The sequence below is a fragment of the Scleropages formosus genome, chromosome 2 (assembly GCF_900964775.1).
Source record: "Scleropages formosus chromosome 2, fSclFor1.1, whole genome shotgun sequence".
NCBI lineage: Eukaryota > Metazoa > Chordata > Actinopteri > Osteoglossiformes > Osteoglossidae > Scleropages > Scleropages formosus.
The window spans coordinates 26586205-26599066 of NC_041807.1; the positions used below are offsets into that span (position 1 = coordinate 26586205).

At 45.6% G+C, this 12862-nt stretch overlaps 1 protein-coding gene across 1 annotated transcript; it reads right to left on the bottom strand.

Annotated features, from left to right (window-relative positions):
* Positions 1-6789: 6789 nt before the first annotated feature.
* On the bottom strand, positions 6790-10226 carry LOC108936915 (fibroleukin). The gene is made up of 5 exons (XM_018756569.2): positions 10019-10226; positions 8479-8556; positions 8193-8305; positions 7609-7871; positions 6790-7120 (listed from the first exon to the last, which is right to left on the bottom strand). Exons 1-5 carry the CDS (start codon positions 10224-10226, stop codon positions 6790-6792), a joined length of 993 nt encoding a protein of 330 aa, XP_018612085.1.
* Positions 10227-12862: the final 2636 nt, after the last annotated feature.

Below are 12862 nucleotides of genomic sequence, written 5' to 3' on the forward strand. Positions count from 1 at the left end.
GCTATAGGTCTCTGATTATGCAGGAGCACTTTGTAAAACTTGCCCTCCTACACTGTGAATGACATTAATTAACCAACACTGTCATCTGTTGGTGAAAGTGTGTCATAGCCACTCACACTGTCTTTGTCTAACTTTGGATCCACCGAATAGGCCTGAAATGTAAATAGATTGTCACAAATCAAGAGTATTATTCCAGAAAGGGATTTTATTACTCAGAAATGCAGCATCAGGTGCTCTGTACAATATGTGTGTTTTTTTTTTTTTTTTTGAAGACTGTGCAGTTAAAGTGGGTGGCAGGACAAAAATGGAGAGGGGAGCTGTGATTTTGTAGTCTCTGTCTAGGCAGTGCAGCTGTCTACTGGTCCAAAGGCCTCTGGAAAGCAGCCAGAGGAGCGCCATGACTGTACCAGCAGTGCTGGTCCAGGCGGTGCTAGGGGATGCTCAGGGGTGACTCCCAGAACCCAAGGACAGTGTGTGGTTACATTTGCTAATTCTAACAGGGCAGGTCACATGGGCCCCAGTCACTCAATTCCTTCCCCCAGGAGCATGTGTCTGTTCTCAGGGGGATGTGCTCGGTAACTGCTGCCAGTCCTGGGTTTCCGGCCGGGGACAGCAGAGGTGGCCGAGACCTCCCGCAGCCCCTCTATCACTGTGCTCCAGATGCTGTGCCAGGATACTGTGGTGACAGTGAACAAGGCTTCTGTTCCCCTAGTGTCAGTAAGACTGATGGCACAGTGAGGAGGAATAGGAGGAGAAGAGAAGCAGACAGACGGAAGGCAAGGACAGATAGAGAATGTATATCGTGACGCGGGAACGAGCGAAGATAGAATGCAATCATGGCAAACCCTGTGTACCAATCTCTGTAACATACACAGTGTGTTAAACCCCGTGGTAACATCCAGTGTTTCACAGTCTTTGTGAGCGCTCTAATTCTCGAGTCAGAAGTTCTGCACCACTTTGTCTTCCGGTGTTTTGTGTGTCGTTCTTATGCCGTCCAACACAGAATATTTGTTAACAAAGCGAGATATTCAGATTTTGGTACGTTAAGAGCTTTATCTCTTCATTGGTTAATGCCGTCTGTGTCCAAAAATAAGACATGTTCTTAAGAAACTGGAGAAAGGATGTTTTTCTTCTTCTCTATGTTATCATTGGGATGTTTCAATGTAAGGCTGTTGCTTTCGTTTCAGATGTGGGGTGGCATGAAAATATGGTAACCTGGTACTCTAATTAAAATCTGGTAAATTCTTTGAAATTCTTGGGAGAAAACTGATATTTTTAAAAAGTGTTGGTAATTTCCTGGTTCTAAAATACAACTGTATATTATCCTTACTTATTCTAGATGAAGTGCTTTTGAGGAATTATTTGTATCTCTATTGATGTCACTATATCAATGAGCATGATAATATCCCTGCATTTCAACGTAACCTTATCAAGTGCATTCTACTCTTTTCTAGTGACCTAGTGTAAAAGTATTCATCCTGGCTATGAGAACTCAGTGCTGACCTTAAGACTGATCTGGAAATTCTTTTAAACTCATGTTGGCAGTGATTTCAACAGTCAGATTGGTACACAACAGTAAGAAAAAGTTTGTGACCCCTTTAGAATGATCTGGATTTCTGCATGAATGGTTCCAGAAATGTGATCTGATCTCCACCTAAGTCATAATAATAAGGTAGTCTTATTTAATAAACAACACACATTTTACATTTCTATATCTTTATTGAAAAAATGGTGTAAACAATCAAGGTCATTGGAGGAAGAATTACGTGGAACCTCTTTTACTGGCAATAACCTCAGCCACACACTTTCTGTAGCTGCTGATCACATCTGCACAATAGTTAAGAGGTATTCTGGGGCATTTCTCTGTGCAATACTGTTTTAGTTCATGTATTTTTTTGGATGCCTCACTTAACTGTCTGTATTAGATCACACAACAACATTTCGATGGGACTGACGCCTGGACTCTGACTAGGCCATTCTAAAATATGTCATTTTTTTCTGTTTGAGCCACTGCGTTGTCAATGTATGTACACCTGTGATTTGGACCATTGTCATGTTGCTTAACTCTTGAGTTTTAGATCACAGACAGACACCTGGATATTATGTTAGGGAATTTTCTCATAGAGGTTGGAATTCATTGGTTCATCAATGATCACAGTCTGTTCAGGCCCTGCGGCAACAAAGCAACCCCACCACATTGTGCTCCCTCCACCTTGCTTCATAGTGGGGGGTTCACATAGAGAGTTTGGTGTTGGTATGCAGTATTTTGTTTTTTCCAAACATAATACTGTGTAATTTTACTTAAAAGTTAAACTTTTGTCTCATCTGTCCTCAAACCATCGTTTCAGTAGTTCTCTGGATCATCACAGTAGTCTTCAGCAAACTTGCAGCAGGCAGCATTTTCTTCCATGAAGACATTTACATTTACATTTATTCATTTAGCAGACGCTTTTGTCCAAAGCGACGTACATCTCAGCAAAAGTACAATTTATGCATTACATTGAGAGAAGGAGACATAACTGCAGACATGAAAGTCTCAAGCAAACCTAGTTTACCTACCACTTGCTGCACCAAGGTTCATCATTCGAGTAGGTGCATAAGACACAGGACAGACAAATCCCGATACCCACACCAATTTTTTTTTTTTTTTTGTTAAATATTATAAGATACGGGGGGTGCGGTGGCGCAGTGGGTTGGACCACAGTCCTGCTCTCCGGTGGGTCTGGGGTTCGAGTCCCGCTTGGGGTGCCTTGCGACGGACTGGCGTCCCGTCCTGGGTGTGTCCCCTCCCCCTCCGGCCCTACGCCCTGTGCTACCGGGTTGGCTCCGGTTTCCCGCGACCCCGTATGGGACAAGCGGCTCTGAAAATGTGTGTGTGTGTATTATAAGATACACAAATGAGCAGTACAATACCAGAGTAATGGCTGAATAAAGGTTGTATCTGGGGATGCTTCTGGAGTTACGATGCGTGAACAGTTACACCATAGATGAGCTGGAGAGATCAGAAGAAGAGCAGTGGTTTCCTCCATGGTAACCTCTCATGAACATTACTCTTGATTGGTATTTTTCTTATGAACACAGTTATTATCAAGTGCAGTAGATGCCTGCAACGGCTGTCAGCCTAGGTTTATTTGTCCGTTTTTTTAGGATGGTACTGCTTGCCCTTGAACTGGTCTATGTAAGATGCCCAGTCTGAGGGAGACTAGCAGCGGTATTGAATTTCTTTCATTTTTATTTGTATTTCTACTGTCTGCCAAGCTGTGGACTGATGGACACCCAAGCTTTTAGAAACCCTTTTGTAACCCTTCCCGGTCTTATGAGCTTCCACCACTCTTCTGAGGTTCTCTGAAATCTCTTTTGATTGGGTCATATTGCTCCTCAACTGCATTCTGTTGCGATAACAAGTAAACAGCATTGTGTAGGTTTTTATACAGTAGGGCAGGTCAAACACATATCTGGACTGATTGGAACATCTGGAATGGATTGACATAAATGACTCTAATGACCTTCTTTTCAAGATGGTATTATTTGGTTCGTTTACTTTTCCATCAATGACCTTGACTGTTTAAATAATTCTCTTCAATAAAAACACGGAAATGTAAAATGGTGTGTGTGTTTGTTAAGATTGTCTTTATTTATTATTATAACTCAGACAAAGATCAGATCACGTCACATTTTAGGAGCCTTCCATGCATAAATCCAGGTTATTCCAAAGATTCACACACTTTTTACCTAACAGCTGTATAACAGGCTGTTGGTAATGGAGAATATTCGTATGGTGATATCTGTTCCTAATAATCACAGCTTTTTCTTTTGCCTTTTTAAATGATGTGTCGCTTTTTTATTTCCTTTCTGCTTAGTGAACAGGCAATGTTGTTGGTGTTTCGTTGCCTGTCGATGTCCACCAGATGCCACTGTTTTACAAATGACATATTCAACTGTCTCCCCCTGTATAATACACACACACACACACACACACACACACACACACACACACACACACACACACACACGGGCTGAAACCGCTTGTCCCAAGTGGGGTCACGGCGAACCGCAGCCTAACCTGGCAACACAGGGCACAAGGCTGGAGGGGGAGGGGACACACTCAGGACAGGACGCCAGCCCATCGCAAGGCACCCCAAGCAGGACATGAACACCAGACCTGCCAGAAAGTGGGACCCGGCCAAACCTGCTGCGCCACCCTGCCCCCCTGCATAATAGTCAAAGTTAAAGTAAACTTTATTGTCATTCCACCTATAGAGTTACACGTACAGGGGAAGAAAATTTTGTTTCTCTTTGGACCTCTGTGCCACATAGGACATATAGTGCAAGACAAGTCCAAATACGAGACAGTGCAGTTCACATGTGAGAGTCTGGTGACAATATAGAAAAAAATACAATATACTCACACATGTCTACAACCGCTTGTCCCAAGTGGGGTCGCTGCGAGCCAAGACAGAACAGAGGGTTTAAGGTTGAAGGGGGACGGGACACACCAAGGACGGGACGCCAGTCCATCACAAAGCACACTAAGCAGGGCTCAAATCCCAGACCCACCACAGAACAGGCAGCAGCTGAACCCACCACGCCATGCCATGCCACCATGCCACCAAAAACTACACAGGAGATATCATTTACATAAAACTCTAGACAGCAGAGACAGTGCTACACACAGTGACGTGAACTATACAAGCACAATAAATTAATAGAGGGACCGTGTGTGCTAAGAATTTAACAGTTCAAGTAAATTTTTGGGGAGTAATGCCCAAATTTGGTGCAGAGGCACGGAGGATTCAGTTATTGCGCAACATGCTTTTTGCTTCACAGTGACATGTGCCATGTTCAAGTGACTTGCACAGTCTTTTCTTTTGTATACCGCATGTAGTATGGGGATGGTCTCGGGGTTCATGCTCTTCAGGATCCTCACAGCCTGAGGGAAGAAGCTGTTGCGCAGTCTGGAGGAAGTGCTACGGATACTTTGGTATCTGCTGCTGGACGGGAGGGGGACCGAGAGACTGTGGGAGGGGTGGATGGGGGTCAGGTGTGATGCTGAGGGCTTTGCAGGTGCACCGCATGTGATACAAGTCCTTAAGCATATTATTAAATTTAACTGTTGTTACAAGGGTCACCACAAAGTTAGCAAAATGTAAAAACTTGCAAATACACAGAGGGGCCCTTTGAAACACACAGTTTCATTACTGCGCTCTATAGGCCTACACGAGTGACTGATTATATAGGGTTTAGTGTAGTATGTCTAGCATTGTAAGTTGCCTTAGGCAAAGGTTTCAGCTAAATACTGTTAATATTCATTTTGTGCTGCTTTATAGAAAGGTGACTGCAAAACGAATGACATCGTTCACGCACTCATTTTCGTTAACACCTTATCCTTGTCATGGTCCTGGCAGTCTGGAGCCTATTGCAAATTCACTGGGTGCTGGGCTAGGAAGAACACACCGTGGACAGGACACCAGTCCATCACAGGCTAAATGAATAAATATTAATACGTGTATGTACAAGTTTTTAGCTATCTCCCGGTAATAACTATCAAAGGTAATAAGTATCATAGTGGAAGTTCAGCCATATGTTACCACACTTTTGGAAAAGTGGTTCCAGACTTTGGCCCTGCAGTGTGTGATTGCAAAGGACTGGATGTATCAGCAAAGGAAATTTTGCACGGGTGTGTAAGGTATAATGAATGTGTGTGCATTCTACTGTAAGGAGTGTGTGTGAAATTCTTCAGCTCGCTGGGACCCTGTCTGCTGTCTATCTGCGTGTCCACGTCACAAGGCTGACACGCTCTTTTTTCTCTCCAAGTGGTATTCATAGCGACTTAGATGTTGTTGGACAGGCTGGCAGCTTGTTGCAAACACTGCCTGCCCACGCTAAAACAACGGAGCCCAGTTCTCCCCACCTTCACCCAGTCCCACTCTAAAGTGAGTAAAAATCCAGCCGCTTTCTAAGTCTGCCCGTGAACTCGTGCCAGCAACTGAGCTGCCCAGTCGACGCGAGGCTCGAAGGATAATCTGGGGTCAGTTTGTGCCCTCGGAGCTCTGAGCACCCTAGGGTGCAAGCAGAGCCACGGAGAATATGAAGTTAGAGGGGCGGGGAGGACAGGAGAGGAGATGCATAGCTTACAATCATACTGTCTGCATTAGTCACCATTCACTTGAAATAGCCTATGAAAATTCTCATAGCCCTGACATTAATGTCATTCACCTGGAAAAAGAACAAAGGCCGCTGCCTTGCATGGGGAGCAATGGGTTTCTTATTACAGGGGCTTGTCAAAGCATTCAGTGTCCTATGTCTGTCTGGGTCTTTGGAGCACGGCTTTAATAGTATGTAGGAGGCAGAGTTCCCAGCGGATGACTGTGTCTTTGTATAATCCGTTGCTGAGTTAACCAGTAAAGCGTGGAGATAATGATTTTGAATGAAAATGGGCAGAGCAACAGGTAACCCAGGACAGGAAACTCCCTGTCGTTTATAAAAATGCCATCAAGCCCCAGTGGTCACAGTTAGCGTTTAATGAGCAATCTCAAGCCTGACTGAGACAAACAGATTCATGGCCCGAATGCCAGATGTTTCAGAATAAATGCACTTATAGAGAGTGGAGCAGTGAAAAAAAGATTTTGTCAGAAGAGAAAGATCATTTGAATGCTTGTTAAATTTAGTTTAGAGATATTTTATATACGCTGAATCGGTTGGGTTGCACTTTGCTTGTTATGTTGAGTGTATGCGTCTCATTTTGCTTCTTAGTAGTGAGACGAGCTCCACGAACCACCTTCTCATCTATCAGAAACCTCGTGGCCGAGTCTTCATCTCAACAGTCTTGAAGGAGTACCTCTCCCCAGTACGCGCATCTGTTAGGATGTACCACGTGCCCCAATAGATGCCATTGGTGAGGCCGCTGTACCGCCCGCGGTAGTACTTGCCGTTCAAGTTAGCTGCGAAGCAGGAATCGAACCACCAGCCAGCTCCATAGTACTGTGCGCAGTTCCCAGATGTGTAGCGGTCGTGGTCCCTGTCAGAGGTGCTGAACGGACGCCCATCGTGGTTGTAGCGTTTACTGTAGCTGAGAGCATTTCCTGCGTCACCGGAGTAGTCCCGTGCTGTCAGTCGGTACCTAGAACAGAGGAATTTTTTTATACCTTGCAGACATTTTTCATAACTGAACTGATTTAAGTCTGTTTATGGACAGCAAAACATACGAGAAAAGATATGTGGAAATGGTTTTAAAAAAAAGGTTTAAAAACCTCTAAAGGGGCGCTACTGCTAGGTCTTCACTTGGTGAGACTCTTAATGATCACATCATTTTCAGAAATAAAAAAGAAACTAAAATCAATTAAATTTGGAAAGACTTTGACTTATAACTACACACACGATGTCTAGGGCCGCTTGTCCCGGCGGGCTGGAGCCTAGCCCAGCAGCGCAGCGCGTGGGGCTGAGGAACACCCTGGATGGGATTCCAGTCCGCCACAAGGCACTCCAGGCAGGGCTTGAACCCCAGACCCACCACAGAGCAGGCCCAGACTAATCAACCTTAAAGACATTCAGAATAGATCTTTTTCTCAAGGGCATTGCACTGTGCCACTGGATTTGTTTGATTCTGACCTACTGGCCTCAGATGCTACCCGAAAGGTGCTGTAGGTGGCCTGGCGCCTCTGCAGGTGCCAATCCTCCAGCTGGATACGCAGCACGTTCTGCCCAGAGCCCGCCAGGGCGTGCAGGGCCCCGTTGCCCAGCCAGTGCTCCCCTTGAGGGGAGCCAAAGCCATCCCGGTACTCCTGCCAGGTGCGGTTGAAGTCCGCCGAGCCATCAAGACGCCGCTGAAACACGGTCCAGCCCCCACCTGCTGTCTCCATGTCACAGGCAGCCTGTGGAGGTGACAGCACTTTGTGAAAACAAACATTTTGTCTCCCTGTAAATCAAAGTGCCACGAATCAGTCACTCTTACACAGCGTCAAACCTACACAGAAGTTTCACCTTAGCCACAGCGTGCAACCTCAGTTATCTCCTTGGTACAATGCGAATTTCACAGGAAAGCTGACCTGAACCTTTTCCTATATGCCAAGTGAGAAACTGTCTTAATGTCATGATTACGCAATACGTATCATGCGGTGATGCAAATGTGGTATGCAATGTGTATCGTGTTCTTATGCATGCAGCTCTCCTTGGGGGGCCAGGTGTACTGTGACCTCGAGGGCAGGGCGACGTGGGTCTGGCTGGATGGTGTAAATTCCGTTCTCTTCGATTCCTAGATGATGGATCTCGGCACAGCTCTGAGGGTACAACCTTGCTGATGGAGCCACTGGAGCAAACAAACACGGACACGGTGAAAGACAGACGTAGAAACGCACGCAAATGGTAAAGGAGAGGCATGTTTATCTCCTTGCATTTCTTCTGCCTACTTCTACATCCTCCTTACTTCTCGAAACTTTCTACGCGCACTCTTTATATCCTTGGAACATCCTATTAACTCACCTGTTGGCGGGTTTTGTACGATACTCCCCAGTAGCATTAAAAGGTCCTTCTCGCCGTCGCGGCCCACTGCAGCAGTTTCTAAATGGCAGATACGGATGGACAGACAAATAGAATTACGGGCCTGAAAACAGACCAGGACACAGACACGTACACAAGAAAAGAAACAGGTAAAAAGAGTTAATGTAGAGAACTGCACATACTTGGCACCCCTACTTGTTGTAGTAAATACACACACACACTTTCTGAACCACTCGTCCCATACAGGGTCACAGGGGGCCGGAGCCTACCCAGCAACACAGGGCGGAGGGCCGGAGGGGGAGGGGACACACCCAGGAGCGCAGCCAGTCTGTCGCAAGGCACCCCAAGCGGGACTCGAACCCCAGACCCACTGGAGAGCAGGACCCGGCCCAACCCACTGCGCCACTAGGCTCCCCGTTGTAGTAAATATACTTTTAGAAATCATTTGCTATATCAGCCAAGTGACATAATTTTAAAATGTGTCATTTGCTTACCGTGTTATTTTTCGACGTATTGTGACACAAATCCAAGGTTGTAATTCTCTGTTGTGTGTTTGTGTCGCTGATGTGTGAATGCTCAGCTGTGTGCAGGGTTCATATAAGATGGAACAGTTGAAGGGACAGCTGAAGGGACAGCTGAGGGACAGCTGAAGGGAAAGTTGAAGGGACAGCTGAAGGGACAGCTGATGGTGTAGTGGTTAGAGTTACCAACCAAAGGTTGCAGGTTTGAGCTTCACCTCCAGCTGTAGTACCCTTGAGCAAGGCACTTACCCTGAATTGCTCCAGTAAAATTACTCAGCTGTATAAAAGGGTAAATAACTGTAACCTTAACATTGTAAGTAGCTTTAGGGAAAAGTGTCAGCTAAATGCGTAAATGTAAATGCAGGTTTGATCCCCACCTCTCGCTGTAGTACCTGTGAGCAAGGTATTTACCCTCAGTTGCTCCTGTAAAATAATCCAGCTGTACAAATGGACTAATGTTGTAAGTTGCTTTGGAGAGAAGCATCAGCTCACACACACATTGTCTGAAGCTGCTTGTCCCATGCTTCTCAGGTAGCCAGAGTCTAACCCAACAACCCAGGGTGTAAGGCTGGAGGGGGAGGGGACACACCCAGGATGGGATGCCAGTCCATCACAAGGCACCCCAAGTGGGAGTCGAACCCCAGACCCACTGGAGAGCAGGACCTGGTCAAACCCACCACACCGCCCCTTGAGAAGTGTCAGCTAAAAGCATAAATGTAAGGTTCAGGGGCTGTTTTGTACTGTTGTGAGTCTTTGTAGTACTTGTGCACTGGCTGAGTGCTGCCAATGTTCTACACTTGGGTTACAGGTCATCTGGTTGCGCTCACTTGCATTCCTGAGCGCTCACCTCTGACCGACATTGAGCAGACCTCAGTGGGAGCTTTTCTCAGCCTCTTCTGAATGTGTTCGTGTAAGCTTGTCCGTGCATTTGTGTAAAAGGGAGAGCAATTGTTTGCACGTTTGTCCACGTGCTGGTGAAGGAAAGGGAATCCGGGTCTCACCTAGCTGTTCGGTCATTGAGCGGAGGGCCTGACTGTGACAATGCAGATCACACTGGGTCAGAATGCTGGCCATCAGTGCCAGCGTGGCCCTTAGCGTGGCCCCTAAGCGTCCCTGATGGCCTCCGGGCTCCTGCAGCACTCCCATGCAGCGCTGCAGTTGGGCTAGTCGCTCAGAAACATCGCTCACCTCGAAGAAACGACGTGTCATTCTCAGTGCTGGGACACTATTGTTACAGTATTACAGCTCATGTCATTGGTACACCATGCACATCTAAGTTACTGTCATTCACAGCAAGCAGAAGTGAAATATTACTGATATGGCATCATCGCATTCAAACACCCTGGATATTAATAGCAAATGCAAGTTATTTCAAACAGCACACCGACAAACTATACACACTGCAGGATACATTGTCATAGTGTAATTCTCTAAGTAATTCATTAATAGCTCTTAGTGTAAAGTAACAGGTACCTTTAGATTACTATTTGAATACTTACTTGATTGTTTTAAATTGTTCGATCATCATAACATTCCGTGTTAACCATCATAATATTCCAGTATTATTAATACAGGTGCTTATTCTGGGTTAAATGGGAATGTTTTGATTTTTCAATAAATTCTGGACATTATGAGTGTTACATTTTAACGTAAAATACAAATGAGAAATGTATTTATAATAAATCTTAAACACCTTGTCTATATATCTCTTCATATCATTCTTCTTACAGTAAAGCACTTTGAGAAGCTGCTTTTAAAAGTGCTATATAAAATAAATGTTTTTAGTATTAGTATTATTTTTTGTAAATATAATATATTGCGCATTTGAATTACATGGTTTGTTGGTTGGTTGGAATTTAAATGCTGTTGATTTTGGGCAGAACACATAATTCAGATATGCATTTTTTCCAAAGAAAAAAAATTCAAAATGAATTAAAAATAGAGAATGTGCACACACAATAAGATGTGGTAACAAATTCTGAGAAGCATTCTTGAACATAATTCAAGTGGTGCCCGCCCCTAACAGTACCTGAACTTTATGTACTATTTATTACACATTTTGGAGAGCCCCCGAATATCTCATGACGCACTATGACACGGCAAGGCGGCACTCACCTCTGGATGGCCCTGTCTTGTTCCCTGTCTGTTGTCCTCCTTAACCGCGAGGTTTAGTGTAGAGGGGCTGAGGGCCACCACCCTGCACCCCGAGGCTGTTGACCGGCCCTCGCAGCCCCCCACCCTCCCTGCCAGAGCCACCAAACTGTCCCTGCAGGGTGGACGAGAGCACGCCGGCACATCCGGGGACGCCGAAGCTCTGCTGAACAAGGAGATGAGAGGAATGAGGCACAGGGGGGTGACTGGAAACATTGGGAACTTATTAGTGAGGGTACTCTGCACTTCACTTCTGTTCTCCAATTTCACTCTTCCTTCAGTTAGGGTTCTCTTTACGCTACTGAGAATTCTTTCCTCCGTTTTCCCACAGTTTTCTCCTTCAACTCTTCTCCCTTTTACTTGTCCTTGCTCTTGCTGTGCCTCTTTGAGTCCTGTCCTGGTGTCTTGGGTCCGGGCGGCAGGCACCGAGGGGGGTCAGAGATGGACTTCTGAGAGCTCACTCCACTCTGCCAACCCTTGGTGTCTCTGTCTCTGTCTCTGCTGGTGCTTCTTCTGGTTCAGATTCCTAGATAAGTGCTGCTCTCTGTGCCTCCCGACATACACCGATGCTCCCTCCCCGTGCGCCCCCCCTGCACACACGCACATTCATTTTCAAACATCCAAATAAATATAGACATGCGCAAACATCATAAAGCAAAAACCTATAAAGGACTGACTTGCTCTCCTACTCTCCTACACTCTTTATGCGCAAATATTTTAATTACATAGCTCTTCACCCATTAGGATCACACACAAGAGAACAGGGTGATGATAAGGCATATGTAAGAAAAACAAGAACGGAAATATTTTAAAGCATCAAAGTTTGGACTTTAAAGCCTCTTCCTCAGGTTCTTAACTTTTGCATCCATTTCCACAGATACTTGTTGACAAGATTTACACAGTAATTTGTCTTTTCCACCTCTCACATAGAGACACAGCACAGACACTTTTGTCCTCCCATCTTTCTTCACCCAGAGACACACACCCTACAGTTCCCCCTCTCGATTATACACACATACACTCATCATTACCCCCCCCCCCCCGAATAGCTATTTTTGCCCCCCTTTTTTCAAAACCTCCCCCTTCCCTTTCACAATCCTCATTTTAATAATGCTTACCTTAATCAATGGTTGTGATTGGCTGGGACTGTCAAAGTGGAAGCAGGAGAGGAAGTATACAGTTGCTTTTGCTTTGGAAGAAATGTGAGTGTAATAATAAACTGCTGGAGGGAATATCCCTCTCCTTCCAGTGCCTATAATAAAAGACAGTGGTCCAACCACCACCATTCAAACCCAGGGTGATTTAAAGGTTAATACCATAGTTAACCAGGTAATAACTATATTGACACCACTGAGGGACAAAAACCTTTTGGGTGTGTGTGTAGATTTTTTTTATGATTTTCTATTGCTAAATAAGGAGCTCCCTCTACTGGTACACTTGTCCTCAACCAGGATATTGTTCTAATGGGCCTGTTTTACACACACACACACATTTTCAGAACCGCTTGTCCCATACAGGGTCACGGGGAACCGGAGCCTACCCGGTAACACAGGGCGTAAGGCCGGAGGGGGAGAGGACACACCCAGGACAGGACGCCAGCCCGTCGCAAGGCACCCCAAGCGGGACTCGAACCCCAGACCCACCGGAGAGCAGGACTGAGGGCCAACCCACTGCGCCACCGCACCCCCTGCTAT

Coding starts and splice junctions, on each gene's coding strand:
- LOC108936915 (XM_018756569.2), bottom strand. CDS start 10,226: ATGACACGTCGTTTCTTCGAGGTGAGCGATGTTTCTGAGCGACTAGCC. Junction 8,557..10,018: donor CTCAATGACCGAACAGCTAG/GTGAGACCCGGA, acceptor TCTGCCATTTAG/AAACTGCTGCAGTGGGCCGC. Junction 8,306..8,478: donor CGTACAAAACCCGCCAACAG/GTGAGTTAATAG, acceptor TGTTTGCTCCAG/TGGCTCCATCAGCAAGGTTG.